Below are 19,914 nucleotides of genomic sequence, written 5' to 3'. Positions count from 1 at the left end.
TTGGTATGTTTTCTCCTTTTTTCTTTTCTCTTTACTCTTGAAATACCATAGTGTTTAGTGTTCTTCTTTAGAGACTGGTTTCTGGATAAATAAAATTTTAAAAAAGAGAGAACTGGTTTCTGTCCTATGATAGTGTTCTTATCGGTTTCTAATATGGTAAGATCAGGTTCTTCTTAATCACGTGTAAGACTAAGGTTCTTTTTTTACAATTGATGTGAATAGTTAGGAAAACATCTTTTTTACTTTAGGATTAGAAAAATGCAGCTATTTTCTCTTTGAGGCTCAACCTAAACATAAGTAATATCTTTAAATGCTGTTGTTTGGTATGCAAAAGTGAACTTGCCCTTAAAAAGTTATACCATCTACTGTGGACTGAAATTAATCCTACATTTTGAAGGAATTGAGATAGGTATTATAAGTGGCTACAGTAAGTATTAAATCTTATTTCTCGTGTCATTTGTACTGTGTTTAAAATAGATGGTTAATGAATTGGCACTGATGGATTGTTTTTTTGTTTCTTTAATAGGAACACGAATCTGAGGGTGGAAGAACACCTTTGATGAAAGCTGCAAGAGCTGGTCATTTGTGCACCGTGCAGTTTCTTATTAGCAAAGGTAAGGGAAGCACAAGTAAGAGGCTATCATATCTGAAAAAAGAAAATCCTAAACTGGCGCAATTTATGTTAGAGCTATTTTTCCTACAGCACAAGTATTGTATCCTAGTCTTTTGTTGCTATATTTTATTTAGTAAGTGTAGAGTTCATGAGGTACTTATTGGGATTTTTCTATATTAGTTTTGAATTTGAATTTTGGCAACTAAGCAGCATATTATTGCTACCCAAAGTTGGAAAAGCCAAATGTAAAACATCCAGCTATATTTAGTAGATAGATTATTGTTCAGCACTTAATGATAAGGCAGTTCTGCTGGGAGGTGGGGTGGGGAGGCACTACTGTTTATTGTACAGTTGAATTAACCACATATACAAGGTGTTATGTATAATTTTTATATTCCTCCAGAGGTTCTATTATTAGAATATATATAGGCAGGGGTGCCTGGGTGGCTCAGTCGTTAAGCGTCTGCCTTCGGCTCAGGTCATGGTCCCAGGGTCCTGGGATCGAGCCCCACATCGGGCTCCCTGCACCGTGGGAAGCCTGCTTCTCCCTCTCCCACTCCCCCTGCTCGTGCTCCCTCTCTCGCTGTGTCTCTCTCTGTCAAATAAATAAAATCTTTAAAAAAATATATGTATATATTTAGGCAAAGAAGTTTGCATGATGGGTGAAGAGATAGTTCAAGACTGTTCACTAACGAAGAGTGAAATACTGCTAAACCCATGTTAGGTTGAACCACAAAACTGTCATTTTATACATCAAAAATGGTAATATCAGCGATTTCATTTGGTTCAGCCTAACTCTGTGTTTAGTGTTAGAGGTACTCTAGCATTTGATGAAAGACCCTGGGGTAGGATGGTAAAATGCAAGGGAAGTCTGCTCGGGTGATGTCATGTTGTTAAAATAAGAATTATAAAATGTATTTTTTTAAGATTCTATTTATTTATTTATTTGAGAGAGAGACAGAGACAGTGACAGAGATAGCAAGAGAGGGCACGAGCAAGGGAGGAGAGGGAGAAGCAGGCTCCCTGCTGAGCAGGGAGCCCAACGCAGGGCTCAATCCCAGGACGCTGGGATCATGACCTGAGCTGAAAGCAGGCACTTAACCAACTGAGCCCCTAAAAAAAAGAATTTTATTAAAATAAATAAATAAATAAAATTTTAAACCTACATTCCAATAGAACTCAGATATTTTGTGCCACTACGAAAGCAGTATAAAATTTTATCCTTTTAAATATACTTCTTTTCTTGGGTACTTGGGTGGCTTAGTCATTAAGTGTCTGCCTTCGACTCAGGTCATGATCCCAGGGTCCTAGGATCGAGTCCCACATCAGGCTCCTTGCTCAGCGGGGAGTCCGGTTCTCCCTCTCCCTCTGCCACTGCTTTCCCCTCTCTCGCTGTGTTTCTCTCTGTTGAATAAATAAATAAAATTAAAAAAAAAATACTTCTTTTCTTCTTTAATTGGATTCAAACTAGGTTGATTTTCTTAATAGCACATTTGTGCTACCAAATAAGGCATATCTTTTCATAGTGTTATAACATAGTCTGTAAAAGCTATTCACCTCAAGCATACTGAAGTAATAATAAACAGATGGGTAACCTTTGGAATTCTCTCAGGCTCCTTGACTAAGGGGGTTATCTAATCATAGCCAACACCAACCCTGCTAAGCATGTAATCAGACTTGTCAGGAGGAGGAACACATCGATTATATAGCCTTTCTAGACTGTAGTAACTGCTAAACAATCCTGCCATCTAAATTTATTATTAACAACTTTAAAAATAATCTCATGTTGGTAATGTAAGAATGTTTATTGGTGTGTCTTGCTTGCCCTTCCCAAAAGGTGCCTTTATGTGAATTAGGATTAGGTTCAGCTGGATATTTCTGCAAATTAAATTAATTATATTGGTTTTGCCCATGGGTTTTTTTCTCTTCAGAAACTAAGTCTGGAATTAAGGAAGAAGGAATAACTATCTAGTTGAGACTTTGGCACATTGTAATTTTTTTTAGGGGTCAAAAACAATTTATCAAAAAGGAGGCCAAGAAAGGGTTTTGCATTTAGACTTTCTTCAGGTCACGTTGAACAAAGCTATTGAACAACTTACTAAATAGCCTTTCAGATAACATTTTTGGATATTCTTGTCTTCTCTCCATATCCAGGTCCCTCTGAAACTTAAAATATACAATATGAAGAATTAAACATCTCTTAAATATTGTTTAAAAAATCTGTTTTCTCTACTTTGCGACCTGGCTATATTGCCACATTCTAGAAGTAGATAAAAAATGTCTTTACAACATTTTGACAGTTAGATACAATGATATTATTTGATGCTTACATTAACCTGTATATATTTATTAATCTTAGTCTTGTAGATTTTCGATTTTAAAAGTGATATTGAATGAACGAATTACAGCTACACGCAACATTGTGGATGAATCTCACAAATATTATATTGAGCGAAGGAAGCCAGACACAAAAGAGTACACTGTATGATTTCATTCATATAAAGTTCAAAAACTAAAACCAGTTTGGAAGTCAGAATAGTAGTACTATTGGAAGGGTGGGTAGTGACTGAAAGACGGCACAAGGTGTGGGACTTGTGGTATGTGGATAATGTTCTGTTTCTTGACCTGGGTGCTAGTTACACAGGTGTGTTCACTTTGTGAAAAGTTTTCAACAATATACTTATGATTTGTGCACTTTTTTGTATCTACATCATACTTCAAAAAAAAATCTCTAAAGTGCTATTATTTGTGAACTTGCTTGATTCCACCTTTTTCTAAGACTGATGTTTATATTTCTTTGAAGGTGCCAATGTGAATAGGGCTACAGCCAATAATGATCATACGGTAGTGTCACTGGCATGTGCAGGAGGTCACCTGGCAGTTGTTGAGCTACTCTTGGCTCATGGAGCTGACCCTACTCATCGACTCAAGGTATTCTACCTAAAAATAAGTAAATGAATAATATATACATTGTTATTAAAAGATACTGAAGATGTGTTTGCCTGGTCTCAGTGCTTCATATTCATTACTGTTTATAGATGAGTTTTGATTCTAGACAGGCTGCTAAGAAACTAAATGTTTATAGCAATTGTAAGAAGAAATTTACAAATAATTGATTAATGGTTTTGTCCATCTTTCTCAGGATGGCTCGACGATGCTCATCGAAGCTGCAAAAGGTGGCCATACTAATGTTGTTTCTTATCTGTTGGATTATCCAAACAATGTTCTGTCAGTTCCTACTACAGATGTGTCTCAGCTCACCTCACCTTCTCAAGATCAATCTCAGGTAAAATAAAACAGCTGATTTATAAATATAAAGCCTCCAAATTGGGAGTTTTTGTTTAAAATTAGTTTTAAGGAAAATGGATTTGTTTCTCTTTTCTATTACATACTGAGATAAACATGATCCTAAATTCTTTAAGATTTATTTCCTTCAAAAGTACATGAAAATTACCTATTGCCTTATTTACTGAAAAAAATTTCTTTTTTAAAAACACTTAATACCAAATATAAATATAAATTTTCCAAGTTGCCAACCTACTATAGCTAGGTCTTTAGGGTTATTTGTTTTTAATGAATACATTAAGCATAACCTTAAACCAAGGGACAACTTCTTCCTTAGTACCTCCCAAGACAGTATTAGTTATTCTAGAGATAGTTAATTTTGTTAACCAGGAAAGTGTAATTAACCAGGAAATATGCACCAAAAATTGATAAATTTTTAAACCTACCTAAAAATATGGAGAGAATATAGAGAGTATACTAAGTATACAAAGTTCAGTGAAATCTTAAGTTCTTTTCTACAAAGTTATCCTGAGAACTGCTAAAATACCCCAGTTAGGGACTATGTTGGATTTTCTTTTTTTGACCCATAGAGAATTTGAACAAGGGTAAATTGGCCAGTCAATATGTGACGTGTACTCCTGGCTATAATCAGAACAACCAAGGCCCAACAAGGCTTTCTCTCTAATAAGAGAGTAATACTAATTCTGTTTAGCTTAAATCATTCACTGCCTATAGATAGCCTGAGTTTGTCCAATTCAATATTCTCAGAAATTATTCCTTGGTGAAGGCTTTTTTTGTTTGGTTGGTTGGTTTTTTTTTTTTTTTAGAAACAAAACAATGAATTTGGTAGTATATGAAGAACATCTAAATTTCCATTTGATTTATGGGCCCTTGTTTTATTCTTTGGTCTGAGATGATATTTTTTCTGAGTTAACTTTTTAGGTTCCACGTGTACCAATGCATACACTCGCCATGGTTGTACCTCCCCAAGAACCTGACAGAACATCACAGGAGAACTCTCCTGCCCTTTTAGGAGTACAAAAAGGTTAGTTATTGAATTATTTTCCTTAAAATGGGTATTTTATCACCTAATTAATGAATTCATAAAAGTACTTTAATGGTATACAGTTAATGTGTACCCAGGATTAATTGAGGTAGGTAATTCTGACAAATGCTAAGTCTCACAGACTGTTTATAAAAGAAAGAAGATAAATACTAGGAAAAATGACTTCTAATTATCTTGTTAACATACTGCTAGGTTAGTTTTCTGGCACAGATAAAAATACTTAAAAAACATATCAGGTTGTTGATTATATTACAGTAACAAAAATTTATCAGACATTCATTTTCCATTTGACAGTTCTTTTGTTAAATAGTACAATATGAGGAATGGAAATGTGTGTTTGCTGTCTAGTTAAGTCTTTGTAGCATTGATGCAACTGAAGGAGTTAGAAGTTTAAGAATTACATTTAGTTTCTTTCATGTAATGCTGAATATGGTGGGCTAACATCTGTCATTATGTGAACCTAGACAAGTAACTATCAGAAAGTATATAGACATCTTGGCTTTTTCCATAGTTTGGCTATTGTGGACATTGCTGCTATAAACATTGGGGGGGGAAGTATATAAATAATATCCAAGTAAATATTAAGAAGCATATACTATTTAAAGGACTCAAGTTTATGAACTCTGATATTTTCCTGCTTTTTCACTTGTAGATATAAAGTACCTTCCCTTGATACTCATGTATAGTTGTCTTATATGAGTTCCCTGAAATAAAATAGGTAATGTGTAAGGTATTAAAAATTACATAAAAACAAATTTATGAGCATATTTCATTCAGTATATGATAACCAAGCTCTAGATTTTTGAAATCACATTGAGGCGTATATGTTAGTTTCTCTTTGATTTAAGAAAAGTTGGTTAGAGTTGACTGTTACAGCACCAAGCAGAAGCTTCTTTTAAATTATGTCAATTTGAGTAATTTAGAGTATTGAGGGCCTTGACCAAGGGTTACTTCATTTCTAAACTATTAATTTCAGAGATAAAATATCTGTAATCTCTCTGACTTAAGCTAATAATGGAGTTTTCCGTTGGACACCTAGCTATTCAGACTCTTCAGAAAATGAAGACTGCTGTTTTTAATTTTAACAAATAAAAAGCAAATTAAGCATGTACTTGTTAAGGAATCTAAGCATCCTAATTGACTTTACTGTTAGTAAAATATTTAAACATAAATGTCTCTGTTTTTGTTTTTTGTTTGGCTATACATTGTAGAGGACTCTAGTAACTTTGGTTGGGGAAATTCAATACTAAATAAGAAATGATTCAAAAAATATATTAATAACAGAGCCACAAAATAATGAAATAATCTGGGAAGGACATGGAGTCTGTGCAGAGAAGAAGTAAAACATTTTAAATTTAGGTTTAATATGTAAGTCAACAGAAATGTTTGGGTAGGGTTTCTTCAAGTTGATGGTCAAGTGAATAATCATATTTTTTAATTACTGAAATACCATCTGATACTGGGTATCTACTTAATTTTCTTCACTTTGATGTTTTATTACTTACCAAATAGCATAAAAATGAACTAACCTTTTGAGTAATCTTTCATTTTACTAAATTATAAGAGAAGGAAAAAATTAACAGTTGTATTTAGACACTTGGGTACTTGCTGTTGCCAGATGCCACGTGGCATCGCCAACCTAGTATTTCTTTATGTAGGATCAAACTGGTGATGCACTGTATTCAGATGTTATTTTAGTATAAATCATGTGCATCATAGAATATTGTATCACTATGACTCAGGAAAAATTAGTTGATGATGTAAATGTACACACTGAATTACCCAGGTAGATAGGAAAACGTATCTTAAATCATAAAAGATATATTATTACTTTTTCCTCCTTAAAGTGGCTTTTTCTCCTTAAAACTTCTCATTTACGTCTCTAAAGAAGTTCCTTCGAGTGATGAAATCTCTCTTTGACCCTGTTGTTTTTGTTTCTTCTAAGTCCATAGATTATATCTGTATTGCAAATGTGATTAGGGATGAAGGGAGAGTTCTTATTCTCTAGGACTTTCTTCCTTTCGTAGCAATCATCTTTTAAGTTCTTAGAACATTTTACTTCTGCCTGAAGTCTTTTTATTATTTGTATCTGCATCCTCCTAAAATATTTTCATGCCCTTAAAACTTACCTAGGTATTATATATATATATACTACCCAGATATTCTTTTCTTTCATGATATTTGTACCATTTGTTCCATCCATATTGACCCATATTCTCCTGATTTAGGCAGCTAATCTCACTTACCCTTTGTTGGTTTTCAAAGGATTTGACATTCTAGGTGGCGTCTGACAAAGGCCTCAAGATCACCTCTATAAACAAAATGTGAAACCAAGTGATAGTGATATGCTCAGTTTTCTAGTATTCTTTAGCTTTATTAACTATAGCTTTGAATGTTCGATTGGGAAAGGATGCATAAGTAATATCAACCTTATGCCTTTCCAAATCAGTTTTGTAAATAAATTTGTTGATTAAAGCTACTGTTACATCTAACTTATTTGTTGTAACTGGTTCTACAGAGATTCTAAAAGATAGGACTCGTGATTATCCTCTGCAGGTTGTACAACTTAGAACTAATCTACCACAAAACATTAAAATGATGTCAGGATAAACAAAACACATCTTTTGTGTGCACCTCAAGCCCTCTTAAGGAGTAATTTCTTTCTTCTGGAGTACTACAGCTCTTTATTGGATCTTCCTTCTGACTCTGGTCACACCTGCCCCTTCCCATCCCCTTGGACTTCAAGTGTAGAGGGTTGAGTTAATCATACTTCCCCTGTAGACAATCATTCTGTTGTGTTTGATGCGAATTCTTTTGTTTTTATAAGTTTTTATAAAATGTTTACTACTTTGTGTGTATTTTTAATTTACATGAATGGTATTATGCTCTAGATCATGTTTTGTTTTTTACTTTTTTCACTCAACACTGTTTTACAGATCTATCCATGTGTCTACCTCTATACTGTTTCTGCTGGCAGCATAGTGCTTCATCCTTTACATCTTCCATTTTTCACTTGTCTTTTTCCAGTGATGGGTATCCAAATTGCCTCTCATCCCCCACCACCACAGACAATGCTGTGATGAGAATCCTGCTACAGTCCTCTTAAGGATCTGTTTGAGAATCTCTTTGGGATAAAATCAGGAACAGAATTACTGTCATAGGAGGTGCCTAGGTGACTCAGTCAGTTAAGCATCTGCCTCTTGATTTTGGCCCAGGTCATGATCTCAGGGTGGTGAGATCGAGCACTGTGGCCTGGGGCTCCGAGCTTAGTGGGGAGTCGGCTTGAGATTTTCTCTCTACCTCTCCCTCTGCCCCTCCCCCCACCATGTATGTGCTCGCTCTCTCTCAAATAAAAAAATAACTCTTAAAAAAAAAAAAAAGAATTACCTGTCATAGGACTCCATAATGTTTATCTGACCAGTGCCACAAATTGCTCTCTAGAATGGCTACAGCAGTTTACACTCCCACTAGCAATGCATAAGGGTTCCCATATTACCCATATTATACACCCTCTGTCCCATTTCCAAGCCTGCCAGCCCTTGGCTTTATCTTTGTATTTGGTTTTGTACATCTTTATCTCCCCTTTTAGACTGTAAGCTCCTCAAGGGCAGGGTTTATGTTGCTTGTCTTTGTATGGTCCACTATGCCTTGCTTGTACTAGATGTTCAAATATTTGTTAAATAATGAGTGCCAGGCTAAGAATTTAGATTATTCTGAAGACAAAGAAAATTATTAAGAATTTTTTTTTAAGAAGAGAGACATTGTAATTAAAGAGGATGTTTAAAAAATTAATGAAGAAATAGTATTCTAGAATGGTTGGGAAAAGATCGAAAACAAATTTGAATATAAACTAAGAATTAAATTAATATGCTACTTTATATCCCAGAATTGTTTATTGGAGTAGGTAACATGAAAAGTTCCCATTTTCATATCAAATCATTAAAATTGTATAGAAATTATATGTACAGTGAATGAAATTGAGTGTTCCTCTGGAGATTTTACTGCTAATATTCTCTAATTTAGCAGATTTCCATTTTGTAATCATGCTTATGTGAATTTACATATGTCCAAATTTAATGTCTTTTAATATCTGAGATTTACAGTAAAAGGCAAGAGGTTCAGTTAATCTTTTAGCATGTTACACAGATGCTCTCTCTTTGGACACTCTTGGTTATCCTTCTGTGTTAAAGATGTATAGGATGCCCTGTTACTTTGGGAAATTTTGAGACAGAAATTTAGGCATAAAGGAAAAATGAGTTATTTCTAGGCCAGTGGCTTTCACTTTTTACTGTGACCATAATAAGAAATATTTTATTGGGGCGCCTGGGTGGCTCAGATGGTTGAGCGTCTGCCTTCGGTTCAGGTCATGATCCCAGGGTCCTGGGGTCAAGCCCCACATCGGGCTCCTGGCTCAGCGGGGAGTCTACTTCTGCCTTTCCCCCTGCTCATGCTCTCTTTCTCTCTGTATCTCTGTGTTTCAAATGAACAAATAAAAAATCTTAAAAAAAAAGAAATATTTTATATTGAAACTTAGAACACAATATACATCTATTTATCCAAATACAAATTCCATTAGACGATATATATGCTACCACACTTGACGTAATTATGTTATTTTCAACTGTATTTCATCAGTCTTTTTTTCCACTTAAGACCCAGTTGGGAGTGTTGTTTAAAAATCATTCTAGTCAGGTGCTGTGTGGTAATATAAGAAAGCAAGGGAATTGCGGGACAATGTTTAAATTTCCTTAGACAAAAAACAAGTAAGGAAATATGAAACCAAACCTAGATCCATCTGTATATCAGGTATTTTTCCCTTTGGCCATTATTTTTTATTGTACAAAGTACTAATTTAGACACAAAAATGATTGATGGAATTAAACTCATTTTAATAGTAAACTCAATTTTGGCAAGTATATGTCCACTTCATTCCCTCACTGTGCATAAAATAAAGGCTATATTCTAAGCTGTCTCTATATCATGGTTTCCTATTACAAACTTTTTTAGTTTTATTAATGGAGGAAAAGGGAAAGCTGAGAAAGTAGGGAAACACCAGACCAAAGTGTAAGATGTTGGCTTTACCTGTATTCCTAAATAGTACATTATGATGTCACTCAATGCTACTAGTGAATAGATTTAATTTATTTGTATCTGACAGTGGGAGATGTTTTAAAAAGCTAGAACTCTTATATTCTGGCATCTTATACTATAGCCTTCCTACCTACTAAAAATTTTGTTGCTAAAGGGATGCTTGTCCCATTCTCTACTTTTCCTGAACACTGAAGGTGTTGCTTTAGCTTCTAGGAATAATTAGGTGACATTATTTGTTTTTACCAACTTGTTTTATTCTTGATTTATAACTTGTATTAATGCTTTAATGTGTATCTATGCAATCCCACTAACTCCATGATTACAGATACTCAACCATTAGCTATTTTGGGAAGAACTGCTTTTTGTCCATTATTTTCAGCATCCTATTCTTCCCTGCTACGTATGTCCTGGGCTTAGTCTTTATATTAAGTTAAATAAGTTAATTTTAGTAATCTTGTGCTCTAAGCTTATTGTATTTTATTTGTTAACAAGGTAGGGCTTATTCCAATCTGTTACTGTCCTCAAAATTCCAATCTTATTTTGGGTCATACTGTTTATAAGATTTTAGATCTGAGAATGTCCAGGGTGGTCATATAATTACCAGTCTGATTGGTGTTGACCTCTTACCTAGTTTTCCTTAATCTTAAATACAAATTAAATAGCATGTTTTAAAATTAATGAACATTTTAAAGGAGCATTCAGTCTTTGCAGAGCTTGAATTGTCATTGAATTTATTACATGATTGAAAATTTCTTTGCTGGATTAGCAGATATCTACATTGCTATTTGTGACAGTAAATCTCCCTTTTCTTACCTGTTGATTGTTATTAGGTACTTGGAACAAATAAATCAAACCATGGATTCCTGTAAGATCTTATAGAAGTAGTTATTAAATTATCTCACAAGGCTGCCTGGGTGGCTCAGTCAGTTGAGTGTCTGCCTTTGGCTCAGGTCATGATCCCAGAGTCCTGGGATTGAGCCCTGCACTGAGCTCCCTGCTCAGCAGGGGGGTCTGCTCCCCATCCTGTCCCTCCCCTTGCTAGTGTGTTCTCTCTTTCTCTCTCAAGTAAATAAATAACATCTTTAAAAACATTTATCTCACAAATATGATGGCTTTTGCTCTGAAAGGATAAGGTCTTGACCCATCCCTTTGCTCAGATATAAATTTGAAATTGAATGTGGGTAATACATTTTACTGAAGGTTGCTTTTAAAGAATAATTAAGTCTCTTAAAGTGATTGCAATAGTTTTGGAAATGTGGTATCCTGAACCTGTTAAAGTCAATATCTAGGGGGAAAACTGTTGGACTTTTTCATTAATAACATGTTGCAGATGTTTGAGGTACCTGCATTTTTGAGATTTCCTATTCTAGCAAAAACAAAACAAAACAAAAACAGTTGAATCTCTAATTTTTTTCCTCTAGTGGTTTTATTGCCCTCTTGTAATTCAGAGTATTTTAACATCAAATGGGTGATGACGTTTTTCCTTTGGACTTGAGAATCGTGCTGAATGCATTGGATGATCTTACTTTTAAAAATCTTAAGTTACCAATGTTATTCATATATGTTGATTGCAATTCAGAAGAGTAAACAACTATTTTTTACCCAGATCTTTTTTAAAAGTGGATTTACTGTTGTTTAGTTTATATACCATAAAGTTCCTTCATTTTAAGTGTACAATGCAGTGAGTTTTAGTAAATTTACTAATTATGTAACTATCACCACCATCTAGTTTTAAATATCTCTATCACTCTGAAAATATCACTCATGCCAGTTTGTAATTCATTCTCAATACCATAACCCCAGGCAACCACTACTTTCTGTCTCTATAGATTTGCCTTTCTCTATAGAGTTGATATAAATGGTATTACATAATATGTCATCTTTTGTGTCTGGCTTCTTTCACTTAGCATAATGTTTTCAGGGTTTGTCCACCTTGTAGAATGTATCGGTAGTTTGTTCCTTTTCATTGTTGAATAGCCCCAGTTCTCCCTAAACAGGAAGAGTAAGCCTTGAGTTTGCCTCAAAGTAGTTATTGTTATATTTCCTCCATTTTATGTCCAGATGGTAGGATTGTTAATAATGATAATTATTTTGTCATGAGGGGAGTACCTTAATTTAAGTGCGATCTAAAATCTTAAAATAACATACATTTACTTGATTTTTAACATACGCCATCAATATGAGAAATCTGATTTTCTCCTAGGTAACACTCATTGTTTTTCTTGTAGACTTTTACGTGAAGACTTTATTTAAACTTAGAATAATTGTCCTTTGTGATTTAAGTTTAATGTAGTTTTCAGGTAAAGAAATGTTTAAGACTTATTTAATGGAAAATTTTAGAAGGATATGTCTGGAAAAAACTAATTTCACATTATATTTTAATATAATAAGACAAAGGTTTTGGCCACTTGAAAAACACTTTTCACTATGTTGATTTACAAGTTATAGTGTCCTGTAGTAATCTTTACTTGCGCAGTTAATATTGTGAAGAAACAATTGGGAAATCTTTAATGATATCCTCAACACTATTTTGACACTCTTTTAGATTTGATGTTCTTTAAAAGTCCAATCTAATAAACAGAATTTTGAGATTCTTTCCTCTTTGATCTCCTTTCTCCCTGCCTCATCTTAACTTCCAAAATCCTCCTATCCTAAAATTTTGATTTTTAATTTAAAAATCCACATTTTTTTAATCGACAACATCCCAGTGTGTGCTGTGTTGAATAGATGAGTCTTTAATCTACCTCCCACTGGTGTGAATCTTTGAACAGTCAAGGGTTTTGGGAGGGAGGTCCGTGTGTGTGTGGGAGGGGGAGCTGATTTTTTTTTTTTTTTTTAGCATGGCACTTTTTCAAACATTTTTCATGTGCTTAGGTACATCCAAGCAGAAGTCCAGTTCCCTGCAGGTAGCAGATCAGGACGTACTGCCACCTTTTCACCCATACCAGCCTTTGGAGTGCATAGTAGAGGAGACTGAAGGCAAGCTGAATGAACTGGGACAAAGAATTAGTGCTATTGAAAAAGCACAGCTTAAGTCACTGGAGTTAATTCAAGGTGAACCTCTGAACAAAGATAAGATAGAAGAACTTAAAAAGAACAGAGAAGAGCAAGTCCAGAAGAAGAAGAAAATACTGAAAGAACTACAGAAAGTGGAAAGGCAGTTGCAGATGAAAACACAGCAGCAATTTACCAAAGAATACTTGGAAACCAAAGGTCAGAAAGACACAGTATCTCTACACCAGCAGTGCTCTCATAGAGGAGTCTTCCCAGAAGGGGAAGGAGATGGTAGTCTCCCAGAGGATCACTTTTCAGAGTTACCTCAGGTTGACACAATCTTATTTAAAGATAATGATGTTGATGATGAGCAGCAGTCTCCACCATCGGCAGAACAAATTGATTTTGTCCCAGTCCAGCCTTTATCATCTCCACAGTGTAACTTTTCCAGTGACTTAGGTTCTAATGGGACAAATTCTGTTGAACTTCAGAAAGTATCAGGTAATCATCAGATTATAGGACAGCCTCAGATTGCTATTACTGGACATGATCAGGGGCTGTTAGTTCAAGAACCAGATGGACTAATGGTTGCAACTCCAGCCCAGACGCTTACCGACACTCTTGATGACCTGATAGCAGGTGGGTTAAGAAATATATCTGTAATAATTTCTCTTTAATCTGTGTGCTCAACTTCTTTACACGAGCCTCCAAAAACACCAACTTGGTATTTTCCATTTTAGAACTATCTTTGTAAAATTATTTATTCCTTGAGGTGTTTTGGAAGTGAATTTAACTAAGCTGTACAGCACTAACACATAAAAGTGTGTTTTCCCCTTTTCTTTTTTGTTATTTGCAAAGGCAAAAAATAAAGTTGCCATGAGCTTTTATTTTAGAACTTAATGGTATCAAAACCATCCTGTGGGGCGCCTGGGTTGCTCAGTTGGTTGAGCATGCAGCTGTTGCTCTGCAGGTCATGAGTTTGAGCCCCACATTGGGTGTAGAGATTACTTTAAAAAAAACAAAAAAAAACAACAAAGCAAAACATCAGCCTGTGTTGTATCTTGGGTAGGAGAGCTGAAAGTAGAATTTCTTTGTAGGCTTTAGAGATATTCACATAAGATTATACATTAAATTTTCCTGCTAGTGATTTTCATGTCTGAAAATCATAATTCTAAATTACATTGCTTTCTCTTTATTTATAATTTTATTAGATCAATTTAAACATTTTTAATTAAAAGGGATGTTCAGAGAAAACTATAAGCATTCCATGTTCTTGTATTTGTGGTTAGAAGATTCAAATTACATTGAAATTATTATCAACTGGATGATGATTTGGAGATTGGAATTTTTATATTAACTATCTTGATGAAAGCACACAGACACAACACACATACACACAGGAAAAGAAAAAAAGAAAGGCCTGATAACCTTAAAGTGTATGTTTCTGTTTATTGTTGTGTGGAAAATTACAACTAGATATGAAATGAGGTGCACAAGTTTACTTTCCCTTTCATTGTCCTTGCAGCAGTGGGAAAACAGTGCAATTAATCATTTACCTTCCTAAAGATGGCTGGTGAATGTATCACCTCCATGAGAGCCCAGTTCAGAAATGCAGCCAGAATGGCTGTTGACAGTGGATGAAGACCAAGAACTAAGATGTAGCTGGAGTGATATTCAAAGGCAGGCCAGTCCTCTGTCTCTTGATTGCAACATTTTTTTCCTTACTGTTGTCTGTTTCCTCTTGTCATATTCTCCTCCCCTCTTCCCATCCCAATTATACTATCCCAGTTTCCTTTCTTCTTTTGTGAGCTTTTAGCCTTCCTAATCTTTACTGAATCTTTAAAAATGTGGAATAAGCTTACTTAAATCAGGAATTTTATTGGGCATTTATATGACTTGCATTGGTTATAGAATTATGATACTGTCTATAAGCCTCCTCTGATATGTAATAAGTATCACTGTACAGAGGAGAATACTTAGTTTCCCATAAAGAAAATAAAAATGCTGGGAAATATTTTTAAGGAGTTAGATTCTTTATTCTTTAATTTGGGTTTTTATATCTTCAGCCCATAGCATTTAACTCAAATTAACTTTGTGTCGTTGGTATTGAGAGTTGTTACAAATTATGAATAAACTCTTAGAGTTCATTTATAGTTCTAATTTCTAATCTGGGTAAAAGCAGATATTTGAGCGTCAAGTACGATTATGAATAATAATAACGTACCGATAATATGGGAATAACATTTTTAAGATTTAGGATTACATAAATAGCATTATAATGTTCCTAATTGAATACTCAGTTTGCAGTTTTGATTACTGCTCATCTAGTTTTGTTGTAACTTAGAACTTGTCTTTTTTTTTTTTAATGTAGAAACCGCTCTAAAAGGAACTTGTAGATATTAACTTTATGGTAGTATTTATGGATGGTTCTTGTAGGGGAGGCAAGATTTATTTCATCGAACTATTTGTTACATTGAAATGGTCTTTTATAAAGTTCAAAAAATTTGTTTAGAAACATCATTTAATTATGTATAGTGTTAATAAACTAAGAAAATTTAGTTTCTGTAGACATTAATGTCTAATGATAGGTGGCCTATCATTTTGTATAATATTCTTTTATTAACAAACTTTAACATATAAATCAGCCAATAACTAAAAAAATTATGTTCACAAATGTATGGGGATTAACATAACAATAAAAAAATTTTTTAAAAATTATGTTCACATAAAAAATTTCCATTTTTATGGTTACCTGTTTTAAAATATATAGCAATAATTAGATTTTCTTTGTTCAAGATGATGAACTATCTCACTTAAAATTAAAAAGTTATTTTATTAAGACCAAGTTTCTCGTAATTTTCTTTATCAAAGGTGAAAGAAATTAGACAAGGATGGAGTAGGTGAATGCCTAATTCTATAATTGCCTGAATACCTAATTCTATAATTGCCTGATGTATTAATATATCAGTATGATTATAGATTACACCAAAGATGTAATTAATTTTACCCAAATTTAGTTCTCATCCCTTGTATTTAATAAAGAAGAAAATACTGTATATCTTACAGTTTTAGAGAATATTCATATATAATAGCAATAAATTTCACTCTTTAAATATAGGAGTATTTTTTATTTATTGCTGTTATGTCAAAATATTTTCATGTAACTGAGTTAGTTAGACAAATAATTTATTAAGGTCATGACTGGATTAGCTTAGTATTTTAGTATATAGTCTTATATGTGTCATACTTGATATAGTCCCAGACAGAATGTATGTAAACTCTTGATTGGGAGCATGGTTCTTGAGGTCCTTTTCTTGTGAAAGTAAGTGCTGGGCTTTTAGAAGGTATCATAATAACACGTGATTCTCAGTTCAAATGTCTAGAACTAAGATTTGGAAATCTAAAAAAATACAAAATAGCTTTGACCATTGAGCAGTTCCAGAAACATCTAGTAAAAATTTTATTATTAATATATAAAGATTGATTAAAGATCAACTCAATATCAATTTATTCACATTTATCGATCACTTACCATGTACTAAGCTCTGTGCTTAATGCTTTATATACATTATCTCATGGGCTATTTATAATAATCTTATAAAATAGGTCCTTTTCCCACCTCAATTTTTCTGTTGAAAAACTGAGGCTTATGGCAGTTGTTACTAGTAAGTGTCAAGACTCAAATTCAGTACAGCCATGTTTAAGAACCTTAAGTGTAATATGCATGCATCTGATTCATGTTTAAGTTCTGAATTTATCTTAAAGATATTTGTTATTTCCTTAGACTGTTAAAAAAATTAACAATTTCCCTTATTGTTTTTATATTAAGATTTGGTATTTATGTAAGGTTTAATATAATTTTGTGGCTAGCACATTGTTACTATTGTTGGCACCTTAATAGGTTTTCTTAAAACAAATTCCAATTCAAAAGTATCTTGCTTTAAGTAATCCTGTAGTAGTCAATGTAAGCTTAAGAATAAAAAGGTAATTAGGAAACCCTCTTATTTTTGAAGGAATTTGCAATAAAATATCTTTTTAAATAATTTCTTCTAATAGATGTTAATATTTTATTTATAGATTTTTATTTATTTGTATTTATTTAATAAAGTTATTATTATATAAAACAGATTATGGTGACTTAATTTCCTAAAATCTCACAGCATACTTTATGTACACCTAGTATCTGAGATTTTTATATGGTAAGGTTTATTATTATCTTCCATATTGCCTACAAAACCATCTTAAATTTCATAAAGAATTAAGCAGAATATTGCAGTTAATTCTTCTATCACCCCATTTTAGGATAGTGCATAAATTTAATTTGAATTATATAGTGACTTCTGGTAGTGATCTGTCAGAGTCATTTTCAGAGACATTTCATTCAGAGGTAGGAAACATTTTAGGATTTATGAAAATGTAATAGTCCTGGTATAATTTTATATTAATAAAACCTTTATTCCACATGTACCTTTTAAATCTTGCTACTTTCTAGTCTTTATTACTTTTTGTGTGTAATTAATGCTATTAAAGTCACTTTTGTGGAACGTTTCTGATTGTCATTATTACAAGGAGGAAAAAAATGTTTCTAGGATAATGTTGTACAAAAATGTGCAATAGTTGATGTAACAACACATTTTTGGTAATAGAGCTGTTAAATGCACAGAAATATTTTTTAAAAGCCATCTCTGTAAAGAAGTCTTTTATAGTATTAGATCTGGCAGAGTACTCTAATCAACTTCGAAAAAATTTTAAGTATCTGTTTTTCATAATAACAAAAAGATAACATGGATAAACAATATTAATAATGATAAAAGTAGTTCTTTAGTAAGGTATTTGTTAATCATTATGAGACCACTGTTAAAATCTTACTATTACAGAGGAGCTACATATCGGTCTTTAGTGTCTTTGTTTTCTAGAGCTGTTTTCCAAACATACCATCTCTTTTGAGGAGGTATAACAAAATACTGTCTGCTTTTAATTTGCTGAATGACAAAGATTTTTAAAGCTTTGTTTCCATTTTGTGCATGTTCTTATAGGTGAAACAAATATATAAAATAATTCCTATTTGTAACCATGATAGAAGCTACAGAAATTTATATAGCCAAGATGATTTTATATATATTGGTGGGGAGGAGGATGGGACAGTTCATGTGGAAACTTCTGAACATATTAAAATTTGTGAAGTTATTTAAAGAAATAGTGTACTAAACTTAGTCATTTATACTTATGAAAAGTATCCTTGATTGAGATCCAATCATATCCAAATTCTAGAGACTAAACATTCTTCAACCCTTGAAATGCTTACATTTTCCTTTGAGACCTGTGTGTTTTTTATTTACTTTTAGTCTAGATGAGAGGTATTGCCATCACTGAAGCTTTGTCTTTTTTATATTATTAATGATTATAGGTTTTTTTATGAGTTTTTTCTTTAGTGAGTAGTAATGTTTTTATTTTTCAACACAATGAGCAATATTACTGAAAGTCCTATAAAATATCTGATAATTACATTTAATGAGCACTTCACATATACCAAACACTGTGTATTTTAAATGCTTTTTGTACCTTACTTAGCAGACAGCTTGTAACATCCCTCTGAGATAGGTCCTATTTCTCCCACTGTGGGGCAAACTCTGGCTCTTATGAAACATAAGAAATATGTAGAGACATAAAGATAAAATGTCAATTAACTCAGTTTTCAGACAGCAGTCTTGAACACCAGATTGAGATCCCTAATAAAAGTTCCAATGTTGATTTTAAAAATAGTTTTATTTTCAGAGATTGATTCACTTTAGAAAATTTTAAAAATAAATATTGAATTTTAAAAGCACATACTCTGTGCTATTTATGTGAGAAATATTTTAACTTGTTCTCCTCCCCCCCTCTTTTGTGCATTGTCCTCAGGATATTTTTGTCTAATTACTTCTTACAGACTAAGATATAAAATTTATTTTTTTATTATAAACTGTTTTTTCCCTATTGACACCATAAAAGGCTGTCATTTGTTGTGTATGCACTGAATATTAAGCACCATGCTACTAAGTATTTCACCTGCATTATCTCAAGTGGTGTTTCCAACAATCTTTCTAGGCAGGTACTGTTATCATCCCCATTTTACACATGAAGAATATTGAGGCCCTAAGAGGTTAAATTACTTGTCTGAGATCAGAAAGTGGTGGAACTGGAATTCAAACACAGGTCCATCTGATTCCAAAGCTTGTGATTTAACTACTACATTATAATCCTGCTATAAAATTTTGTTTTCTGTGTTTTTCTGTATATAAGTGACTTTACTCTTTTAAGTAGAATTCAGCAATATGAATATTGTTTTTCAGCTGTGAGTAGCAGAGTGCCCAGTGGTTCAAACAGTTCCTCTCAGACCACGGAATGTCTTACACCTGAACCCTGTTCACAGTCTCCAAGCAATGTGGCTTCCCAGTCTATGCCCCCTGTGTACCCTTCAGTTGACATTGATGCACATGTGAGTAGATTGCTTGCTGGCCTGCTTGCTTTATTTATTTATTTAAAAGGTTTTACTTAATTATTTTAGAGAGCGATAGAGTGCATGAGCGGGGGGAGGGGCAGAGGGAGAGCGAGAATCTCAAGCAGATTCCACGCAGAGCACAGAGCCCAGTGCAGGGCTCGATCTCACGACCCTGAGATCATGACCTGAGCAGAAATCAAGTCAGATGCTTAACCGACTGAGCCACCCAGGCGCCCCTAGATTGCTTTGTTTATTTTGCAAATTCTGATTTTCTTTGTTGGAAAAGAAAATTATCATTGTACATTCATTGTGAAAATAAGTATTATTTGCTCTTCAAATGATAACCCCGTTGTAAACAAAAATTTTTTTTTTCCCTCTAGACTG

The 19,914-nt window shown here is 33.4% G+C and overlaps 2 protein-coding genes across 2 annotated transcripts in view; both read left to right on the top strand.

Annotated features, from left to right (window-relative positions):
• LOC118555657 (ankyrin repeat and KH domain-containing protein 1) overlaps positions 1-15,037 on the top strand; it is a 90,296-nt gene extending 75,259 nt beyond the window's left edge. Inside the window, exons 12-17 of the mRNA XM_078067408.1 lie at positions 527-614; positions 3,417-3,544; positions 3,756-3,899; positions 4,841-4,943; positions 12,930-13,688; positions 14,575-15,037. Coding sequence (XP_077923534.1) covers positions 527-614; positions 3,417-3,544; positions 3,756-3,899; positions 4,841-4,943; positions 12,930-13,688; positions 14,575-14,597 — 1,245 coding nt within the window. The 3' untranslated portion in view covers positions 14,598-15,037. The remainder of the gene's footprint in view (positions 1-526; positions 615-3,416; positions 3,545-3,755; positions 3,900-4,840; positions 4,944-12,929; positions 13,689-14,574) is intronic.
• A 4,041-nt stretch (positions 15,038-19,078) lies between these two features.
• Positions 19,079-19,914, top strand: part of ANKHD1 (ankyrin repeat and KH domain containing 1) — a 22,107-nt gene continuing 21,271 nt past the window's right edge. The window contains exon 1 of the mRNA XM_078066339.1: positions 19,079-19,140. Within this exon, the coding sequence (XP_077922465.1) occupies positions 19,079-19,140 (62 nt within the window). The remainder of the gene's footprint in view (positions 19,141-19,914) is intronic.

This window comes from Halichoerus grypus, chromosome 2 (genome assembly GCF_964656455.1).
Source record: "Halichoerus grypus chromosome 2, mHalGry1.hap1.1, whole genome shotgun sequence".
Taxonomy (NCBI): domain Eukaryota; kingdom Metazoa; phylum Chordata; class Mammalia; order Carnivora; family Phocidae; genus Halichoerus; species Halichoerus grypus.
This window is presented reverse-complemented; position numbering and strand designations above follow the sequence as displayed.